Here is a 20,797-nt window from a genome sequence, read left to right as displayed (position 1 = left end):
CCTTAGTGACACACCATGTCACTGCTTTGGTTAAAACCTGTCAAGGGCTCCCCGTTTCACTCAGAGTAAAAGCCCAGGGTGCCCTTGAAACCCACATTATCTGCTCCCCGGTCTCTCTGACCTCAGCTTCCCCACTCCCCTCTCTCACCTGCCTCCCGCCCTCTGTGCGGTCTCCAAATGTCAGGCCTGCGCTTGTCTCAAGGCAGTGGTGCTGCTTCATGCCCTCATCACCTGCAAGCTTGTGCTCAGATCTCAGATCTTGTGGAGGTCCACTCTGACCTTTCTAATTAAAACTGGAACTGTAACCCCCATCCGGCTCCTGCATCCCCACCCCTGCTAGCCTGTCCTCTTTTCCCATAGCCCTCACCATTATCTAGGATAGTATCCCTATCTAGGATATATAACTGAGTTATTTGTTATGTTTGTAATTTTTCTGTCTTCCACTGGAATATGTGTTCCGTGAGGACTGGTTTGTTAGTTCTGCTGGGCCAGCTAGGCAGCCCCACTGACTAGAAGAGCTCCTGGCACAGAGACCACACTCCTATGCATTTGTGGAACAAAAGAAAGAAAGAATAAATGGACAAAAGTTAAAGTTACCCTCCAAAACCCATATGTGCAGCTGAATGCCCAGGAGCTCAGACTGCTCTCTCCTTGACACCAAGGCACTCGAGAGGGTCTCTGACCCAAACAAAGCTAAGTGTAAAAGACAGGGTTGGTGGAGGTCATGGACCCCATACTACTCCTTGCAACCCCACAGGGTAGGATGGGTGATCCCTTCTCAAACCACCAGCCCCCAATCCCCATTCTGAAGAACACCAGCTGGGCTGGGAGCCAAGACCACAGCCCTCCCCGACTGCCACCCACACAGTTTCCACGGCAACAACAGCTCCCTTAACAATGTGATTAAACAGCTGGACGGGACTGATAAGGTCTGGCGCCCAGAGTGGACCACATACCGGGGAGCCCCTTCATGGGCACCAAGACTGAAATCCCTACAGACCCCAGCAGGGGACAGGTGGCAGTAAGGACCCAAGAGCCCTCTGCCACAGCGCCTTTAGGGACTTTCCAGCCCCTGGGCGCCCCAGGCTTTTTGATAGCTCTGTCAAGAGAGAAGAGTAATTACTTCCTTAATCCTGTGTTGTGGGGAGAAGGGATCAACTGACAAGTTCATTATCTCAGCAGAAATGGAGATACAGAAAAAGGGCATGGGCCTGTTCACACGCACTAACTGTAGCCTTTGGAAGGGTCTGGGTCTGGAGGCAAAAGTCTGTGGCTCACAGCCTGGCCGGCCCTTCTGCTTCTGAAAGGGCCTTGGCAACCAGCAAGAACTTCGGGTACTTAAGCACCACTGTGTTCCAAGATTATTATTTAATGTCCACAACAGCTGAGACTCATGGCTGAAAAGTGACCAGCCCCGGTTTACATGGGCTGATGCCAGACCTGAACCCAGGCCTTGCAGCTCCAGAGTCTCAGTCCCTATCAGGGCTCCACCATGACAAACCACCCTGGGGATAGAACACATTGTGTCCAGATCACCCGAAACATTAAAAATCTCCTTTCAGCCGTACAGCCTGCCCTCAAACCACCTCCTTGCTGCGGTTCTTCTCACAGAGCAGATGGAAAGGGGCTGCCATCACAGGGTAACAGACTAGCTGGCATTCTGGGAGCCACTGGACTAGAAACCTGACTATCCAGTTAGAAGGAGAAATCCAGTCCACGGATTAGCCCCCATGAGCACCCACCCCAGCCCAGGAACACCTGGATCCAGCCCTGAAAAAGGAACAGCTCCAGGTGGGGGAGGGGAGGCCCCACACACAGCAGTGACACATCCAAGTCTCACCACCCCACCCCAACAGGGATCCTGCTGCATCTGTGCCCCTGGGTCAGCCACACCAGGGAGGGGTGGACACAACCCAGGTGCTCTGACCCTGCCTCCTCGGCCAGTCAGCTGGCAGGCCCCACTGGGGCCTCCCTCCCTAGGGGCTGGTCCCGGGCTCCAAGGTCATTTCCTGGTGAGAGGACGAGCAGGCGGACTTGGCAAAGTTCCCTCCCAAGTGCCACTTCCTTGACTCATTTCCTTCCCTAAGGCTCCAGCTCTCCAGACCAGGTCGGGGACATCAGGGCTTGGGAGAGGCCAGCCTGGGGACCTAATGTTTCTACCAGGAGCCAGACGTTCAGAGGCTCAGTTTTGGTGCCCCAGGTGGGATGGAGAGAAGGGATTCTAGAGCCCCTAGCTTGGCAGGGAGGACTGGGTTCCTGGTGGGGGTAGAGTTTGGTGTCCAGTAGGCTGAGGGGTGTCCACCTCCTACCTACCTGCCTAAGCCATCCCTGCCTCTGCCAGTTTCCCCAAATCTTTGGGGGTTACTATCTTCATTTCAGAATCAAAATACATTGAAATCAGAGCCTTTTCTGCTACTCATATGTTATGGTGGCCACCTATTCCGACTGTGCAGTGACCCAGGAGGAGGCCAGGGAAGACCCTGACATCCCAGAGCCCTAAAGTCCACAGAAGCCTAGTCATAACCCCCCTGAGTCTGAGGCTCAGGTCCTCAGAATCAGAACGGAGAAACTAGACCTGAAGGAGGCCCAGGTGGAACTCAGAGAGGGTGAGCAATTTGCCTAAAGTCACACAGCTAGTGAATAACAGAGTGGCACTAGCTGGAACAGAGCAGGAGACACAGGGAGTGTCTAGGGACTAGAGCCCTGCCCCTCCCTAGGGTGAGTAAACAGCCAGGGGAACAGTGAAAGTGAAAAATGGTGCCTGACTAGCAGGAGACCCACAGGACTCTGCCAAGAGCTGCTACTAGGTAATTCCATGTGTAGAGTGTGGAGAGGGTCAGGGAAAAAGGTCTGAAAATCTCAGAGGAGGAACTGGTGAGCTGCCTATTGACCACACATTCTCTCTTCCTAGCTGGTCGCAGAATTTCAGGGCAGGACCCCACCTCCTTCCTCCTTCCACCACCCCCACCAAGTGGTTACTAATCCTGTGTTTGAGCCCCCAGTGATGGGGAGCTCACTAGTGCTCAGGCAGTCAGTGCCATCTTTGGACAGCTCTCCTGGTTAAGACCGTTGGATTTCTAAGCCTGCATCAGCCTCCCAGGAGCTTGCTGGAGCCATCAGATGAAAGCTAATTCTGCAAACAAGTCAAGACCTCCTTAGGGCAAACAGCTGGAGGCCCTTGCTCTGTGCACCCTCACCACCACGTGGGTGTTCTCCTGTCTCCACTGCTCAGAACAGAGTAATCCTCCAGGCAGGAGGCAACATGGTGCATCAAAGGGACACTTCCACCTTCTTTGTTCTAGAGGCATCTCTGGATCCATGATCCCTGGGCCACTTGGCCACAGTTCATTCTCTTGGAATTTATTTCCACACACACTCCCAAGCATGATCAGAGGATGCTGGTAATACACCCCAAAGCGAATAGAGGTGAGAGAGAGAGTCAAAGAAAGGATGAATCACTACCCAGTACACAGCGTGTATGTGAGTACATAGCACGTATGCACACGTCCAGCGGGATTAGGAGTCCCCTTGGGGTTCCTACTCTCACCTTCAGCTGGGGCTAAGGCAGATGCATTTATCCACAAATTACCCAGGAAACAGCTGAAATGGGAGCCCCTGGCCCAATGGCCTTGCCAGCCCTTTTTCTGTAGGTCTTGCCAAATCCAGACCTGCTAACCTCATCTCTTTTCCTCTTTTCCTCTTCCCAGGGATATCATGACACATGAACATCTTACCAACAGAGTTTTAAGTTCTCAAATCACTTTACATTCTGTTTTTAATTTGATCTCCATATGTCTTGTGAGATAGTTAGGAGATGGGTTATTTCCCCATTTCACAGGTGGAAAAACAGGCTGGGAGGATAAGCTAGCAAAAAGGCTGGGTAGAATAAACAAGTGGCCCAGAGGGACCGGAACCATCTCTCTTGCCCCTGCTTTACACCCTTGGCTCAAGTATTTTCTGGCTGCCCTGAACCAACTTCCAACAAAGTGGGTCATCCATAGGCCTCAAAGATAAAAGGTTCAGGGACAACTATACCTGACACACAGTGAATATGAGCTGCAAACTAGCACAGCATCAACGAGGAGCCCTGAGCTCCAGGTCTTTTGGGTAACTGAACTAGAGCTAAGGTTATGGCTCCAGCCTTCAGGCCTCAGACCCTGCTCCCTTGTCTCAGCTCTGCAAACACTCAGAGCATGAGCTGGGAACCTTCCTGCTTTTTCTTCACCCCACCTCCAGTCACCAGCCACACTGGGTACAGCCTGGAACAGCTTTCAGGAGCCAAGAAGATACTGTGGAAGATGGAAGGTGCTTAGACATTGAAGTCAGGAAGAGGAGTGGTCAGTTCCCTTGTCATTTGAGGTATCCACTCAGAGACCTCAAAGGAGTCACCTCTTGGACCTAACATAGATGCGCTGACTCCCGTGGACCCTGGGGTTCTCAGAGGAGGCGCACATAGCTCATAAGCAACAGCAAATTCAGGGACCAGGGAGTCCAGAAGCCCAAAGGTTCACAGTCAGGCAATGGCAAAGTTAGAACCATATCTCCGGGTCCTGTTTTCCAGTCCAGCAATCCATAGCTGACTGTCACATGACCTTGAAAAATCCCTTCCTTCAGTTACCCCAGCTCTGTAATGAGGGGCTGGGCTGGCTGCTCCATGCCCACACTCTGATACTTGGATTCTACAGTATCACGGAAGGCCTGAGAACAGGAAAGGAGTCCTGAGTTCCCCAACTCCTGGTCCCTTAAAGTCTGTTCCTGGGAGAGTCCTAAGCTCTTAGGGTTAACAGTCTACCCAGGAACAAGGGGCCCTTGCACTTGAGGCTTGGGCACATCTGCCCCCTTGATTTACAGGTCCTCTGCTTGGCCACCTCAGATACTGTGATCTGCCATGGCTACATCAGCCAGGCTTAAGTGGCAGTGAGAGGAAGTCTACTCCTGAGCCAAAGGAGGAATCTCTGGAATCTGGACTGGATCAAACTGGATGACAGATGGGGTTCCAGTGGGGCTGGGCAAGAAGGAGAGCCACAGAGAAGTCACACCATCTCTGATGAACCAATTAGTGACCCAGAGAAAAAGAGTGATCCCCCAAAATCGTTTTTTACAGGTATTCCAATGCCCCATATTTTAAAAATCCAGGTAACTTCCCTCAGCCCAGCCCAAACACAGACCAAGGGTAGGGTTCCTGACTGTATACACACACTTATGTGCACACACAGGCACACGCACCCACACAAGCACACACCCACGCATAACACACACTAGGCACATACAATACCAAGTACACCTGTACAGACACCTCAAATGGGAGAAAGATTTAGAGATTGGGATCCTGAGGCCCTGATCTGAGAGCAGCCTACGCTGGGCAGGCCCAGATAACCACCTCGAATCTGAGTTCATCTGTAAAACGGAGACGCATCACCACTTGGCCTCCCAGAGTGGCAATGGTGACCAAGGGAGCTGCGGGGAGCAGGTTTTGAAAACTGTAAGAAAGCTCTTGGATTGTCTACACGGACTGCGCCTGAACTAGCGGGGAGTCTGCAGTCAGCAGCCTGAAAAGCAGCCTAATGTCTTAGAAAGAGATTTGGTGTGTGAAGCGGAAGGTCTACTTTTCTATCCCAGCTCTACGCTGCTCTAACTGACTGATTTTGAACAAGTCTCTAGGCCTCCCTTTCCCCATCTGTAAAATGAGAGGGTGGATCAGGAAATCCTGATACCCTGTACCTGTAGGGCCCTGCCTCCAGAGTGAGGTCTGCCTCTCACTCCTGTGGCTGGGGCAGTGAGGATCGCCTGCTCTCTGGCGGCTCTTGCCCAGAGGAAAGAAGGAACTCTTTCCAAGAAGCAGGATCCCTTGAAGGAGAGGAAAGCCCAGTGCAGCCAGCCTCCCAAAGCACCTGGTCAACAAGGTGCGGGGTGGGCATCCAAGTCCTAGTCCATGGGGCAGGTACTGAAGGGTTATCAGCATCTGGGGATGGGCACATGCCTCTTCTGCCTCCTGCAGTCAGCCTCAGAGAGGGACTAGGGTGAGGGGGCAAGCGGGGACACCTTCTGAATTCAGGATGCCACCCACCGAGCCCTGGAGGAGCCTAGTACTTGGCTTTCCCAGACTCTGCCATGCGGCTGGGGAGGGCAGGAGGCCACTAGGGACCAGGCTTTGGGCGGTGCCACCCAGGCCTCCTCCCCGCACCACATCGCCGTCTCCCTGGGGCTGTGTAAGGGCTAGCCAGTTCGCGCCCTCAGTCCGGGGACACCTCCTTACCCAGAACTTGGAGCCGAGCTCCCCGGAACCGCACAGAGCGTCCATGAGGTCCGGGCGCGGCTGCGAGGAGGGCGAGCACTATCGCCTACCGGCCCCAGACAGACCTAGCGACCGCCTGCAGCCGCCTCCGCCCCGGCGTTCCGCCCGGGCCCGCCCCCGCGAGCCCTTCCCCCAGGCCCTTTGGGTCGAATTGCGACAGCGCCTCCCCGAAACTGCGGCTCCAGGAAGGTTTTGGGGACAGGAGCGGAGGCCACTGACACAGTGACAACTCCCTCAGGTGGCCCCTGTGCCGCGTCGGGAGAAGTCCCAGAGAGATGAAGCTGCTAGGGCGGGAGCTGGGGCTGTTTCCAAGAAGGACACACCCAACCCGCTCCCGGACTCTGCTGGGGGAGGGGCCCCCAGGAGTCAAGGAACGTGGAAAGGGATTTAACAAGACTCTCTCCGGGAATAAACCCCTGTCACGTTCATCTCTGAATGTCAGTCTCCTCATCTGTGAAATGGGAAGAGCTTGTGAGTTATCTGGGAACTGGCAGAGACCAACACAGTGTGCACGTGTGTGCGTGTGTGTGTGTGTGTGTGTGTGTGCGCGCGCGTGCATATGTGTACACCCAAGGAGAGAGAATGGGCGAGGGTCCCAGGATCGTCCAGATGGTGGCTTCCCATGGTTATCTTGAACAGCTGCCCACCTGAGATTCTGTCCCTCCCTAATTTTGCACCAGCTGCTTCAGCCTCCACTTTTATTTCTGTAAAACAAGGATAATCCAGGTACTTATGTCACAGGATTACTCTGAGGATTAAATGTGAAAGGTATGTAAAGCGTCAAGCATATCTCCTGGCACATTAGTAGGCTCCACTTCAGCCTGGTAAGGGTGGGAGATGGGCAGGTGAGGCTCCAGGAAGGGCCCCACATTAGCACATCCCTCCTAAAACCGAGTCACCACATTCCCCATCTGTAAAATGTGTTGTTGGAGGGGGGCGGTCAATGGCCGCCTTCTCCTGCTTTCCACAGCTTGGCCATTCTGGACCCCTCCTTCCCTCTATTTCTCACTCCCCCAGTCATCCTCTCTCCCCTAATGTGACCCCAGAAGCCAGTTCATCACCCCTCTTGGGACTGAGAAAGAATCTCCCGTTCCCCTAGCACTTCTTCCCTGCTCTTGCCTCCCAATCTTGTTCCTGTCTGTAGGATCTGCCCAGGTGATCCCTTCCCTGAACTTGTTCTTGAAAGAAAATGTTTTCTTGCTTGGCTGCTCACCAGCAGGTGTAGGTGAGTGCCAGCGAGATAGCACAGAAGCCACAGCCACCTCCTATCCCTCTGGGCAGGCAGGCAGGAAGTCAGAGAAGGAAGTCTTTTCACCCATGGGCTATCAGAACAGAGATCTGAGCCAGCATGAGAGGGGTGGAGGTGGGAGCAGGGTGGACAAGACTCCCCCTTCCCCAGGCAGGAGACTGGGGCCTCTCCCCTTCCACTGGGCAAGTCCTCTTAGCCCTTTGTCTGCCCCCCGCCCCCAACTCACCCAGTCTCCCAGCCCCCTCCATCTCTGAGCTGGTCTCTGCAGAGTTTTCACACTCCTGTCAGTCTGTCTCGGGTTATATTTAGTTGTGAAGAATCAGTCTTCTTTGCCAGTCTGAGAGGTCCCCGAGGGCAGAAATCGACGGAATCACCTCCACCCCCTGCCGCGCCTTGGGCAGAATCTTTAATATACTGTGTGACAAGCCCCTTGATATCCCTGGGACTCAGTTTTTTGAGCAACTTGGACAAGATGCCACCTAGGGTCTCTTTCCATCCTGCTGATCTAGGCTTCTATGTGGAGCAGCTGGGAATCCTCCGCCAACCCTTCCTCTAGTTTAGGACTGGGACGCTTGGGTTCTGCCTTCAGCATTGTGGCTGCAGCACCATCCCTTTCGGCCCCAGCCTTCCCATTTTGCTACTGGAGAGCCTTTCCCTAGCCTGTGGCACTGGGTGGGAGCCTCCAAGATTGAGATCATAGTGGGACACCTAGCAATCCTTGCTTCCTCCCCTCTCTCTTGAGACATTCATTGGGAGTTTGCCCTTCCTGGCCTCTCATGGAATGTGGCTCCTTTCACAAAACCATTGAATAACAGCTACAATATTCCTAGACATTAAGCTGCTGGTCATTCTCACCAAAGCAAGAAAAGTGAGGCCCTCCTTTTGTCCTGCAGAGTCAGGATGAGCTCCATGTCTTCTGACTGCGGGGCTATTTCCATGCATCCTCTGGGCAGGATAAATTTCCTGTGTCCTTCGCTGTTGTGTCCCCCTCAAGACTGCTTAGCGTACTCTCCTTCCTATGCCTCACTTCCCTTTCTGCACCTGACAAACTCTACTCATCCCTGAAGATTTTACTCAAGCCCTTCTCCCTCAGGCCTTCCTTGAACCTCCCCCACCCCAATCCTGAGGAGGGATCCTTTCTCTGCACAGCCCTCCCTCCCTGTACTCCATCACTGATTGTCTTGCTTATCTCCCCCAAAAGACTGTGAACATCTTAAAGATAATATTGTTTGTTTTTTGTTTGTTTTTGGCCACATGGCATGCAGGGTCTTAGTTCCCCAGCCAGGGATCAAACACCATGCCCCCTACAGTGGAAGTGTGGAGTCCTAACCATTGGATTGCCAAGGACTTCCCAAGGATAATCTTATCACTATATCCTCAGCACCCAGGATAGTGCCTGGCAAAGTTGGTCTTTAGGAAATGCTTGTCAACTGACTAAACAGTAATCCTGTCTCCTTGGAAGAGGTCATAAGTAGCAAGGCCGCTGTAGCATTAGGTACAGTCCCAGCAGTGAGCACTGTCTACTCTTCTTTGGAGTTTTCAGACCCAAGATGTGTCCAGCTTGAGGCTTCTGAGAGCAGCAGTAAAGACCTGTGGGTGGGTGGCAGCACAGAGAGGGACCGAACCTCCCCCAGCTTTAATGGCTCCAGCCCCATCCCCTCTCCCCAGGTGACTGCAGCTCCACGCAGGATGCACAGAGAGTGTGCTGCGTCTCCCTTGCCAGCGAGCATCCCAGGGGAACTCAGCATCGGGAATTTCCTGGCAGAAAGATGGAAAGATAAGATAATTGCAAGGTACAGCTTTGAGCAGCAGTGACAGCAGAGAAAAGAAAGCAGAGAAAGTGGGTGTCAGGGAGACCCAGAGACAGGAAATCCTGCAAACAGGGAGAGTCGGTCGGAACTGATAGGACAGGGGGAAAGTATTAGAACAGAAAGGCTGCCAGTTCTCCCCTCCACTCACTGCTTATTTTCTTTTACCCCCCATGACTTCTTGAAGGCTTGGAGCACCCCCAAACCCCAAACCAACATCCAGCTCTCAAACTTTAGCTCTCTTTCTCTGTGTGGTGGGTGGGGCCTCATTCCTCCAGACCCCAGCCTGGTGGGGCCTACATTGGCCCTACTTGTGGAGTCTGCAAGGAGGCCTCCTGCTCCCAGTCTGCACTTTGATCTGATTTGGCAGGTGTGTGAGCCCTGGCTGCTGTGCCCGCTTCAGGAGTTTTCAAAGCAAGAAGAATTAATTAGCTCGGTGAGCCACAGTCAGCAGCTTCCACACCTGGACCAGGGCTAAGACACACAGAATTCCAACATTTCTTAGCAGAATCCCCTCCTGGGTTTTCACTGGAGCCACCACTTCCTTGATCTTCCTTGCTGTGTCCTCAGAGCAGGACACCCGTTGACACCTAAACTCGCCTTTGAGAATTAATTCTCCTCCTGGAAACCACTATCTTGGATTAATCCTGGGTCCACTGGCTGTGGGCTGGGATCACAGGGCACCGTTGGCTCAGCACTCCAATGGCTGCGATTCTCCAGGCACAGATGAGTCCTTCATTGGCCCTGCAAGCCTGTTTCCTCCCATGGGGGATGTACACAGCCCCTGTTTGTAGAAGGTGACCATCAGTGTTGGTGTCCTCTTCCTGGCTAGGTGCCTCTACAGAAGGGGCACCAAGGTGCCACAAGGCGAACGTGCTCACTGCACTGCTGCACAGCCCTTCACCCACCTCCCCCCCTCCCCGGAAAGGTGAGAGGAGGTCATGGACACTGGGCTCTGATGGGTGGGGATTAAGGGTGACGTCGAGGTGACAGTGTTTGGAAAGTGGGAGAGGTCTGGGTGGGGCAGGGGAGAGGGCAGGAAGAGACAAAGGAGAGGGTGGGAGGAGGTGGAGGGGAGCAGGTGCCTTGAGCTTCAAGAGGAACATTACACTAGGAAAAGGCAGCACTTGGGAAACTGGGAAATTGCAGAGTCAGCCTTGGCCAGCTCTTGGCCAGGCACCTGGAGCTGAGGGATAAGTTCCCTTGTGGTTAAGCCTCTCTCCACACAAGGTGGAGGGCTATGGGCTTCTCTAAGCCTCTGAGGACACCAAACTGGGAGTGCAGGAGTACATTTTCATGAACACAAATGTGACTGCTTTGGGAAAGTCCTCCCTGGCAAGTCATTTTTTGATTAGGACGCCTCACACCATGTCCCATACCTTCCGCAATGGGACAGAGGCTGGGGTAGTGTGAAGTCAGTGGTCTAGAGGTTGGCTAGATCAAGATTAAGACCTCAGCTCTGCCATCCCCTGGCTTCGTAATCTTGGGCAAGTCACTGAAACCTTTCTCAACCCATTGCCTCGTGGGAAAAGGATAGCAGTAGTACTTTGCTTGCTAGGGTGTTGTGAGAAGTAGGTGAGAGGCTGCAGATGAGTCTCGGATTCGTTTTTAGTGCTCGCTCCGCTTGCTCTTCCTTGTCCTCCCGCCCCTAGATAGACCTTTTCCTGGACCTTGAGGTGGAGGAAAAAGAGGCAGCCAAGCCTGAGATGGGGGCCTGTAGCTGTTGACACAATTTCCTCTGAACCCACAAGGAGAAGGCTGAAAGTAGAAGTGCCAGAAGCAGATTTCTTACCTCCCAAAGCCCTCACAGCCCCGAAGCTCCTGGCCATTCCAACCCTGTCCTGGAGGCCCTAGTCCAGGACCTGCTGCCTCCACCAGCCCCTCACCCTAGCCTCCTTCAGACTCCTCCACTTCCCACCCCCGATGTATCCTAGAGCAGAATCAAATAACCATCCAGACAAGCATCATGAGATTAGCTTCCTTGTTGTTAAGATTGTTAATAACATACTGTTAATAAGATTCAGCAGTGTCATTATTTCTACTTCAGAACCCTTTTAATGAGACACAACAGCTTTCATCATTGATAAAGATTTTACATTTTTGGCAGAGAGGCCACAATTCTCTCCCCTGAAATATTCACTCTAACTCTGAGGGGTCCTGGGGGCAGGGGATGGTTGGGAAATCTGGGATTGAGGGGAGGGAGAAGCAGCCCAATTCTCTGGCTTCACCTTGACCCAGATTCCAATAAGCATTAGAAGAAAAAAAAGACCCCAGAACATCCTCCCCAAATCTCCTACCTTCATTAAGGAATAGACAGCTACAGAATGCTACCAAAATATAAAAGCTTAATCTACAGACCTAGGTGACAAAACTCTAGGAATTTTGTGTAGATTTGCTTTTTTTTTTTTTTTTAAAGGCAGTTCCTACATGCAACCCCCCTCTCCCTACCCAAAGAGCCCAGAGGAAAAAGAGTTTCATGCTATTGCACACCCTAAGAGGATGAAACCAGGTGTTTGTGTCAAGGAGTGGTATTATTTCTGTCCAAAAGAGCAGTTAGAAAAACTTTCACCAGCTTAGAAAATACTGGGTTGGACAAAACTTCCAGGTCCAACCATCCAGCAGCCTCCCCCACGTCACCGGGATTCCAGGTTCCAATGGGGGATGTGGGTGAGAGCTGCCAAGCCCGAGCTGCCTTTCAGCTTTCAAGAGTCCTGGGGTTTGAAGGTGCTAGGGGTAAGGGGATAGGCGTATTCAAGGGTTTGGGGTTGGGGCAGATGCTCGGGGGTGGCTGGCAGGGACAGACTGGGTGAGCCTGTGGTTAGTGCCCTTGGCACGATGACATTATTTTGTTTCAGACAAAAGAATATTGCCTATGGTAGTACCAGAAAGGAGGTTCTGGGCTATGCTGCTGGGGCCTCCTCCTCCCCACCTCCTCCCCTCGGACTGCCTGGCTGCCTTCACCCCAACTCCCCCCACCCGCCACAGCCCCCCTCCCCCAGGCACGTTCCCACTGGGCAGGCAGCAGCAGCCAGTGTAAACACCTTGATGATGCTCATTTATCACCCCCCAGGGGGCCATCTCCCTATCAACTCCACGGAGAGGTCCCAGCCCTGGCCCCCTCATCTTAGAAGGGAGTAGCTCACTGTTTATATAGCTTAATCCCGTTGCCAGCCCTGATGGGGCAGTGCCTGCCGTGCCAGGGCCCTGTTGGTGCCCCCCCAACCCCCCCAGGGCAACAGGCTGAAACCCAGACCACTCAGGTTACCCTGGCTGAAGCCTGAGGAAGGAAAACGCAGAAGCACTTGCCTCCCCTCAACAAACACCCCTCAAATCCCCATTACAGCAGCTGAGACGCCTCCCCCAGCCTCAGTCAGCCTCATTAAACCAAAACAGCTTCATTATGCCAATTTCCAGCTTTCAGTGTGGGGCTGATAGCTGTCAGCAGAAATAAGATTTAATCTGGCATCACTCACATTCACAGAGCTGCCTGGCTAAAAGGAAGCGATAAAGCTTTGATAGAAGCAGGAGTATACCCTGCTTGTCCAGCCTGCCACCAACAGAGGGGCTTCTCTCTTCGCTCACCCCTGGGCGGCCAGGCTGTGTCCCGCCCTCCTCTCTCTGGGTACTGTGCGCGCGCGACCCCTTCCCTCCCCACCACCCACTCCCCATCTCCAGGAGTCTTTGTCCATTGCCATCTGGAAATACCTAACTCTGTCTCTTTGGCTTTTATTCTGGACCGTGATTAACTTTGTATTTTGGAAAATTACTTTATTATAGATATAGATATGTATGTATGTATATATAAAAAGGTTCCATTTCATTTGTAAAATCTTTTTCTTTTTTTTTTCCCTACAGAAAATGATGACAAGATTAAAGGAAAAAAATAAGTTACATTACAGTTTCCAAAATGGTTCTTGCTCTCCACTGAAGATGGGCCCCCGTCAAGGCTGTAATGCACTCTCGATCCCAGCTTGTGCTTTGCAAGAAGAGGGAACATAACTAGACTAGTTATTTTAGGTTAAAATAGCCAAGAGACAGACGCCTTCGCCTCAAAAATATTCTGAGACACATAAAAGCAGAAGGAAACAAATCTCTTCAGTCACAAAATGTCGTACATCCCGCAAATACTAGATTCAATTAATTTAATAAAATAGAATATACATAGAGATTCTGCACAAACGTATTGCTTTCTCCCAACAGCTCCTGGTGTCGGGAACCTCAGCTCTGCTGGGCCTTTCTCTCCACTTGGAGCCAAGGTGGCCAGGGCTGTCCAGAGCTGGGGCTGCTGCTGTTAACTCTGGAAATTCTGCTTGCCGGTGCCCAGCGCCACTGAGGCAAGGAGGAGCACCTCCTCGGTGCCCATTTGGAACCTTTCAGGAATACAGCCCAGGAGGAGGAGCTAGGATTTGGCACCCAGTGGAGAGAGGTGAGTGGGACAGTGGGGCAGGACTCAGGGGTCCAGGTCTGCTGGGTCAGAGGATAAACCAGAGAGACTCAGCACGTCTTTCTTTGGGGAGGGTGAGGCAGCCATGCTGTCAGGAGGGCCAGAGGCCAAGAGATCCTTGGAGTCGCTGGACGGAGCCCTCCGGCGGAGGCAGACACCAGGACTGGGTGGGGGCCGAGGGCCCTGGCTCTGGCTCTCTGGGGGGTCTATGGAGATGCTGGGTGGGCTGAGTTTCTTCTTGGGCCGGCTCCCACCTCCCCCTAGAGGCTGACCTCCAAGGCTTGAGGGATCAGGGCCCAGGGCAGGTTGGGAGCCACTGTCCAGGCAGCTGACCGCGATGGAGTGCCTCCTCTGTTCATCCAGCCAGGATGCCGGCCGGCGCGGGCAGCTCTGCGCCTCCACGCTGTAGCACTTCTTCAGGTCCCGTGCAGACGGGGCTTCCTCCTGACTGTCCGTGGGCAGGAGGTCTCCTGAAATCCAGCTCAGCTCCGTGTCCAGCTCTAAGCTGCTTCTGGTCTCTGGTGGGCCCTTGGCCCACTTGGGTTCTGGGCCTGGGCAGGGGGCTGACGGGGGCATGTGCTTCAAGATCTTGCTCTGGCTGTGGGAATGCTGCTGAGCCTGGGTGCTGGAGTGGCCCCAAAAGGAGGAGGCCCGGGCCAGCGGCGGGGAGGGCCCACTCACCTCTGACAGCAGGTCTTCCCTGCTGCCCAGGCCCTGAATGTCCAGGGAATCCGTCCGTATTGCTGCCTGTATGGGGTAAGGGGAGGGCTCAGCCCGCAGGCTTCCTCTCCCCCAAGAACTGTCCCACCTGGCAGGTCAGACCACTCCTCCTTCCCCTCCATGGAGCTGCAGGACCACCCTAAGCGGGCATTCTCAGTGTCTGCTCTTACTGGGAGATGGGGGTCATGCACTATTTGCTGTCTGTTGTCCACTGTGTCCCCACCCCAGGTCTGCAGGAATTGCTCCATGCAGCTCCCAACCCACGTGATCCCAGAAAGCATTGGGCCAGCCCTGCTCCCCAGCCATCTCCTTCACGCCTCCTAGCCTCTGCACAGGCTATTTCTTTGGCCTTACATACCCTTCCCAAATGGCAAGCATCCTTTGACTTTATGGGCTCAAGTACTCTGTGATGTAATACCCGACCATCTTTACCCCAAAGTAAAACTGACTCCTTCCTCTTTGCTCTCTGCTGTACCACACACGTGAGCACCCTGTTGCTGCAGTGACCTGATGGGGTACTTGTCTCTGCTATTATACCGTGGGCTCCAGAGGGCAGGCGCTGTCTCATTTGTCCCGGTCCCCAGTGCCCAGACATGGAGGCTGCTCAGTGAATATTTGAGAAGCAGCTGAGGACTGTGGCTGCTCCCAAAGGTGATGGATTAAAGCAGATGCTCAGGTAGCTATCCTCATACCTGGGACACACACAGCATGAGCAGCGGCCTTGTCACAGAGGGGCAGACAGGCCTCACCTGGCTACCCGAGCCTTTGTTCTGTGCTCCTTGAGTGTGAGATCTGGAAGCTGAGCCCTGGGAGTCACCAAAAGTGGAGACAACCAGAACATGCCTTGTGCCCCTTAGCTAGGTCTACAAGTACAGAGACTTGTGGGGCAGCTCTGCCCATGGAAAGGGAATCCAGAGACCCAGGGTCTATTTCCAACCTGACATGTGTCCCTGGACAACCGTGACCCCCTCTGCTCTCTGGCTTCTTCTGTGCCCCCAAGGGGACACAGACCACTTTGCTTTGCCTAGAATTGTGTCCCCACCATCTAGAACTCAGTCTGGCACACTGTTGGCACACAATAAACGTTCGCTGGGAGAATGGAAGTGGCAAGCCTCATCATCACCAGCAGCCTAGGATTCCCAGCAGAGAGGCCAGCCCCGGCCCGTGCCCATCCACTATACCAGCTCACCTGGCGCCTGAGTGGCCTCTGAGCCAAAGGGGAGCGGCCTGGTGGGGGCAATTTGGGGATGGTGCCCCAGGTGGGAGCACCATGGGGCTGGAGCAGATGGGGCGCATCTTTGGGAAGCTGCGGGATGTAGCTGGTGTCTGCTGGCTGGGAGTGGACGGACAAGATGGAGCCTGTGAGGGGAGGTGGCAGGGAGAGAGAAGACCTGGACAGTCAATGTGCTGGCCCCCACCTGAGTCCCTCCCATCAACTATCCACTCTCCCCCAACTGGGGCCTCTGCTTTAACCACCCCATCCCCACCCTGGATTGAAAGCCGCTCCCCTCAGGCTGGGGGCTCCCCCAGGCAGGGGAAGCTGACCCCTTCAGCCTGGGGGATCCTCAGAGGTAGGAGAGGCCTCTTTGGCTGCCTCAGTACCCCTACTTCCAGACAGCAGGACTGAGCTTAGGCAAGGACGGATCTCCCAGTGTGAGCCAAGTGGGCCTGCCCCCAGCTTTGGTACCTGACTGAGCTCTGGGGAGCCCCCAGCCCCTGTGTCCCAGGGACCCCTCGGCAGTGCTCCCATCCCGGCACATGTAGCTGTCATTGGGCAGAGAGTGCGTTCGGCTGACCCCAGACTTGCGCACAGTCAGCAGATCTGGTCCTAGCATGACGGGCACCTCCTCAGGGTGGGACTCCATCTGCAAAAGGAACAGTGAGGGGCATGGGGGGAGGAAATAGGAGGAAGAGGGGCATCAGATTGGGTAACTGAGGCAGAGCTAGGTGATGGGACTCAGAAGCCCACCACCTCATTCAGACCCTGGCCCCCATCCCCTCCCTGGACAAGGTGGTGATGGGATGAATGTGGTTGGGGAGAAGGACCAGACACATGGATGAGCCTTCCAAATACAGAGAGGAAGTGGGTAGGAGGATGCCCTGCCCCCAGAAAACTATTCATACTACATCTTGGAGCTTCCCACCGGGGATGACGGAGAGGTGAGGAGGAGGGAGAGCAGCCCCCAGCCCCCAGCCCTGCAGGCAGCCCAAGAGCTCATACTCAAGGCCTCACTGAGAGGCTCTGAAGCTGCACAGTGGAGAGTTAAAAGCTAATAGCACCAGCCGCCCTCAGCATCCCACCTGGAGATTGCCTGGAGAATCCTGTGGACAGAGGAGCCTGGCAGGCTACAGTCCATAGGGTCACAAAGAGTCGGACACGACTGAAGCGACTTAACACGCACATACTCCCTATCTCAATTACTGCGCTGGGGCTGTGGGGGGACTGATGAGTCGGGGAGGACCTTCCCAATGAGTAGAAGAGGAGGCAGCCAGAGACTCCCTGCAGAACAGAGGCTGTTTCATCATCCAGTTCTTAATGCAGCTGCAGCACCCAGCACTAGACAAGGGCTGGGTTAATGTGAGCTGAGTGACGGTTGAACACTAAGGGGATGGTTCACAGCTGGTTTACCCACCGCCCCACCTCTCTTTAATTAAACAATGACTCTGGCAGGTGGTGGGTGGTGAGCAAGGCCTGGATACCATGGTCTCAGGCCCTCCCTTAGTGGACAGACTAGAAATGAGAGTGGATTTTTTAAAATTGTATTTCAAAGAAAGGCAGTCATCAGCTTTTGACCCCAAATGGAGGGAAACAAGATTTGTTCCCAGGAGATTTCTCCATCTCTAGTTCTCATTCCTATTTCTCATGTCCATTCCTAGTTCTCAGAGAGGCCGTAGATTCCTGTCCCCTTGCAGACTCAGCCAGGTAAGTAGTCCCAGCAGGCCTGAGAATGACTGTCAGAAAACAGTCTGGATCCTCTGCTTCCTCTCTCAGCCCCAGGCTCCACTTCTGCCAACCACTCCAAGACCCCCAGGGACCCCGAGTCTATGGTCAACAGAGCCCTGCTGTGAGAAATGGGCCCCTGTCCCTCCTTAAGTGCCAAGAGGAGGGGAAGGTAGGGAGGAGGGGGCTGCTCACTGTTAGATGTGGATGGGAGAGCTGGGTAAAAGTGGAGAAGCTGTCAGAACACAAAGAAGCCCCTCCGGATGTGGGAACACCCAGGGACAGGGACAGGGGAGACAGGAACGCCCCCCCACCCCCTGCCCTGGGTGGAGAGGGCATGGTGGTAGCAGCAGGGATGTGCCTCTCACCCCTGTGTGCTGGTGAATGGCTCATGTTGGGGGCAGGTGGGAAGGGGAGGTGGGAAGGAGGGGTGCAGGGAGGGGGAGGGCTGGCCTGCATGGGGCTCCAAATACACAAACCAACTCTGTGGCCAGACAGGCATGCTGGTCAGCTGTCTGATAACACCTCTGAGTTGAGCACGGTCACTCTTGGGTATCTGGATTAACCCTTTCACAACTGCTGCCCCTGGGCCCTCTGGGCAAGGCCCCAGTTAAATCTTATTTCTTTGTCCACAGTGGGGGACCTTAGTAAAGCCTGGGACACTAAGTGCTGCCTCAGGGTAGGGCTGGCGGCAGAGTGAGGGGGAGGGATCCGGAGCCCCTGCAGTCAGCCTGCCCCTGGGGGGCTGGGGAGCAGCGGGGGGCTGTGTGTATGTACATTGCTCGCCAGGGCACTAAGTAAGAGTGTGTGAGTGTCATCAGGCAGACAGTCATCCGTCAGAGCTAGAGAGCAGGACAGTTCAGACACAATCTCTGACGTCAAAGACAGAGCCTCCATCTCAGCTAGAGGGATCTAGACAGGGAGAGAGATGATCAGGCATAAGAAACCAGGACAGTGCGTGCGCTCACATGTGCACACACACACATGCACACACACACAGAGAGCCCCTCTTTTCCCATTGTTCACAGAGCATAAGGAGTAAGTCCCTCCTTTCTCTCTTCCCACCCCTTTCCCAAGTAAACTGAGAGCACCTCCCCCCCACCCCTACTTCAAACCCCTGCTCTGATCAGAGAGGCTGCACAGGCGCCAGAGAGCTGGAGCAAACACTGACAAAGCGAGGAGACATGGAAACACGTTCTAAAGATGCTGCAGGAATCTTGACAGCCCCTCCCACATGACCACCATCCAGGGAGGGAGCAGGGAGCTGGGAGGGCTTCTGACTCTTATAAAGAAGATACCAGAAAAAAAAAAAAGAAGAAGAAAGGCCCGCAAAGCGCCTCTCTGCTCCCAGCAAGACAGAGCAGCGTAGGGGGTGCTGGGGACAAAGCTGCCAGCCTGACGACCGCTTTCTGCCTATTCCCTCTGCTTCCAAAAGCCTGGCCGGACTTGGCCTGCCCCCGAATGCTGGCATCTCCCCTCCTGGGCCCTCCTCCACCTGCCCTTTCCAGCCTGGGTTCTGGGAGGGCTCTCCTGTCGCTGGCCTGAATTGGGCACACTCAGTTGGGCTAGTGCCCCATCTGGCTGGCTCACCTGGGATCTGCAGCTGGGCTTCAGTGCCTGCAAGACCCTGGGGGAGAGTGGGGCCATGCCTCCCAGATGAGCTGACTGCCTGGTCACCTTCTCAACATCTTCTTCTCCCCCAGCACCTTTCCCCATGACCTTCCTTCAGGATGAGAGGACTCAGGAATGGACTTGATCTCTCAGGGACCATTCTAGGTCACTGCCAGGTTCAGGACCCTATAGTCTATCTGAGCCTGAATCCAACAAGAGGTCAGGAACCCTAGAGCAAGGTCCCTTCCTATTTAAGGATCACCGTCCATTTCTTTGATCAGGCTAACAGGTGTCCCAGGTACTGGGAACCTGCCTGCCCACCCCATCATCCATCATGGCCCATGGAACACTAGGCTTTCTATCTACAGCTGAAACTTGTCTCCTTGCTTCCACTCTGGGTCTACCAGGGGCTTTCCTGCAGTCCCTGACTTAGGAGGAGGGTTTTGGGGTGCACCTCCAAGTGGAGGGGGTCACAGGTGGTGAGACAGGTCCCAGGAGGAGAAGGAAGAGAACCCCAGGAAGCAGAAGACTGCACTGAGATGGGATTGGAGGAGAAAAGCATGTGCTGCTGTGGGAAGATGCAAGGCTTGGGGAAGAAGCCAAGTCCTATTTCAAACGAGGTCCTTGAACCCACTCCTGACCGGAGCCTTCCATCCCCTCTCAGGGCCAGGTCAGAAGCCACTGGCTGCAGATAGCATCCACCGTGCCCAGCGCTTTCCATAGCTTAAAAGGCCACCAAACAGAACTAGTGGGGAGGGCAGTGGATACAGGGAAGAAGCAGACTGCGGCCTAAGACATGTCCCTCAGTGGGTCCCCTCGACACCTGCACTCATCCCCAAAGCACCTCTCTCCTGGATCTTGTTCATCACTCTGACCATCTGCTAACCCACTGCCAACTCGTCTTCTGCTCCTCTTTTCTTCCGGGTTCTTTCTGACGATTACCCTCTCCAAACCCCTCCTCCATCTATTCTTCTCCCTCCGAAGTGTTATCTCAGCATCCCTACCTTCCAACTATGTGTTCCAGAGGTGGATCTCAGCCTGAAGAACCCCTGGCCACCTCCTGCCATGCCCAGTTCAACTGAGGTAAAGCTGTTTTTTCCCCAAACACCCAGTGGGCAGGAGACAGCCCCACCTCCCCAGAAGCATGGCACAGCATGGCACAGCCCAGCACAGTCAGGGGAAAGGGCACAGCACAGGGACACAGTAACCTGTGGGTCGGAGCCGCCTGGGCTGCGGGCAGGAGGGAAGGCAGAGGGCTGGCCCCATGGGCCTGCCAGCTCGTCCATCAGCTTCAGCTCCCCATCCAGGGAGCCCTGGATCAGCAGGGATATGGTGTCAAACAGCTGTCTGTCCTGGGGAGGACCAGCCCATAAGGGGAGCCAAAGAGTCAGGGGAGTGAGGGTCAGAGGAGCAGTGATGGGAAGTGTCGTGGCAGGGATTGAGAAGAGACAGAGAAAAAGAGGAAGTCACATATATGTACACATATGCGCACACACACATAACAATAACAACAGAGAGAGAGAGAAAGGGGGCAGTGGGGAAGGTGGGCAAGAGAGAGGTGTGGGAGGAGGAAGGAGAGATAGGAGATGGAAAACAGGGGAGCCCAGAGGGAGAGAAGGGGAAAGAAAGAAAAGATCAGGAAGAAGGATTGAGAGATGGCATCAGGCAGGTTGAGGGTGGGGGAGGAAAGACGTTTGGCAAAATCAGGGCAAGGGTAAGAGAGAAACAG

At 54.3% G+C, this 20,797-nt stretch overlaps 2 protein-coding genes across 31 annotated transcripts in view; both read right to left on the bottom strand.

Moving 5' to 3' along the window:
* The window catches only part of ABCC3 (ATP binding cassette subfamily C member 3), a 48,436-nt gene extending 41,859 nt beyond the window's left edge, over nucleotides 1-6,577 (bottom strand). For 2 of the 4 annotated variants that reach the window (XR_015147725.1, XM_086358210.1), the window contains exon 1: nucleotides 6,257-6,495. Coding sequence is in view for 3 of the 4 variants with exons in the window: in XM_086358210.1 (XP_086214336.1) it covers nucleotides 6,257-6,301 (45 nt within the window). In the remaining variant the exon portion in view is untranslated. Of the gene's footprint in view, nucleotides 1-6,256 lie in introns of all 4 variants that reach the window. The other 2 variants (XM_086358207.1, XM_086358209.1) reach the window with 1 other exon arrangement.
* Nucleotides 6,578-13,477: 6,900 nt separating this feature from the next.
* The window catches only part of CACNA1G (calcium voltage-gated channel subunit alpha1 G), a 61,402-nt gene continuing 54,082 nt past the window's right edge, over nucleotides 13,478-20,797 (bottom strand). For 19 of the 27 annotated variants that reach the window (XR_015147715.1, XR_015147714.1, XR_015147717.1 and 16 more), the window contains 3 exons: nucleotides 16,204-16,381; nucleotides 15,706-15,875; nucleotides 13,478-14,543 (listed from right to left, as the gene is read on the bottom strand). Coding sequence is in view for 22 of the 27 variants with exons in the window: in XM_086358167.1 (XP_086214293.1) it covers nucleotides 13,803-14,543; nucleotides 15,706-15,875; nucleotides 16,204-16,381 (1,089 nt within the window). In the remaining 5 variants the exon portion in view is untranslated. Of the gene's footprint in view, nucleotides 14,544-15,705; nucleotides 15,876-16,203; nucleotides 16,382-16,659; nucleotides 17,017-18,234; nucleotides 18,370-20,276; nucleotides 20,450-20,797 lie in introns of those variants that run through there. The other 8 variants (XM_086358162.1, XM_086358159.1, XM_086358163.1 and 5 more) reach the window with 6 other exon arrangements.

This window comes from Bos grunniens, chromosome 19, assembly GCF_055505025.1.
Source record: "Bos grunniens cultivar Pamir isolate PY7600 chromosome 19, Bosgru_T2T1.0, whole genome shotgun sequence".
Lineage (NCBI taxonomy): Eukaryota > Metazoa > Chordata > Mammalia > Artiodactyla > Bovidae > Bos > Bos grunniens.
The sequence above is the reverse complement of the archived record's forward strand: the minus strand, read 5'-3'. Positions and strand labels throughout refer to the sequence as shown.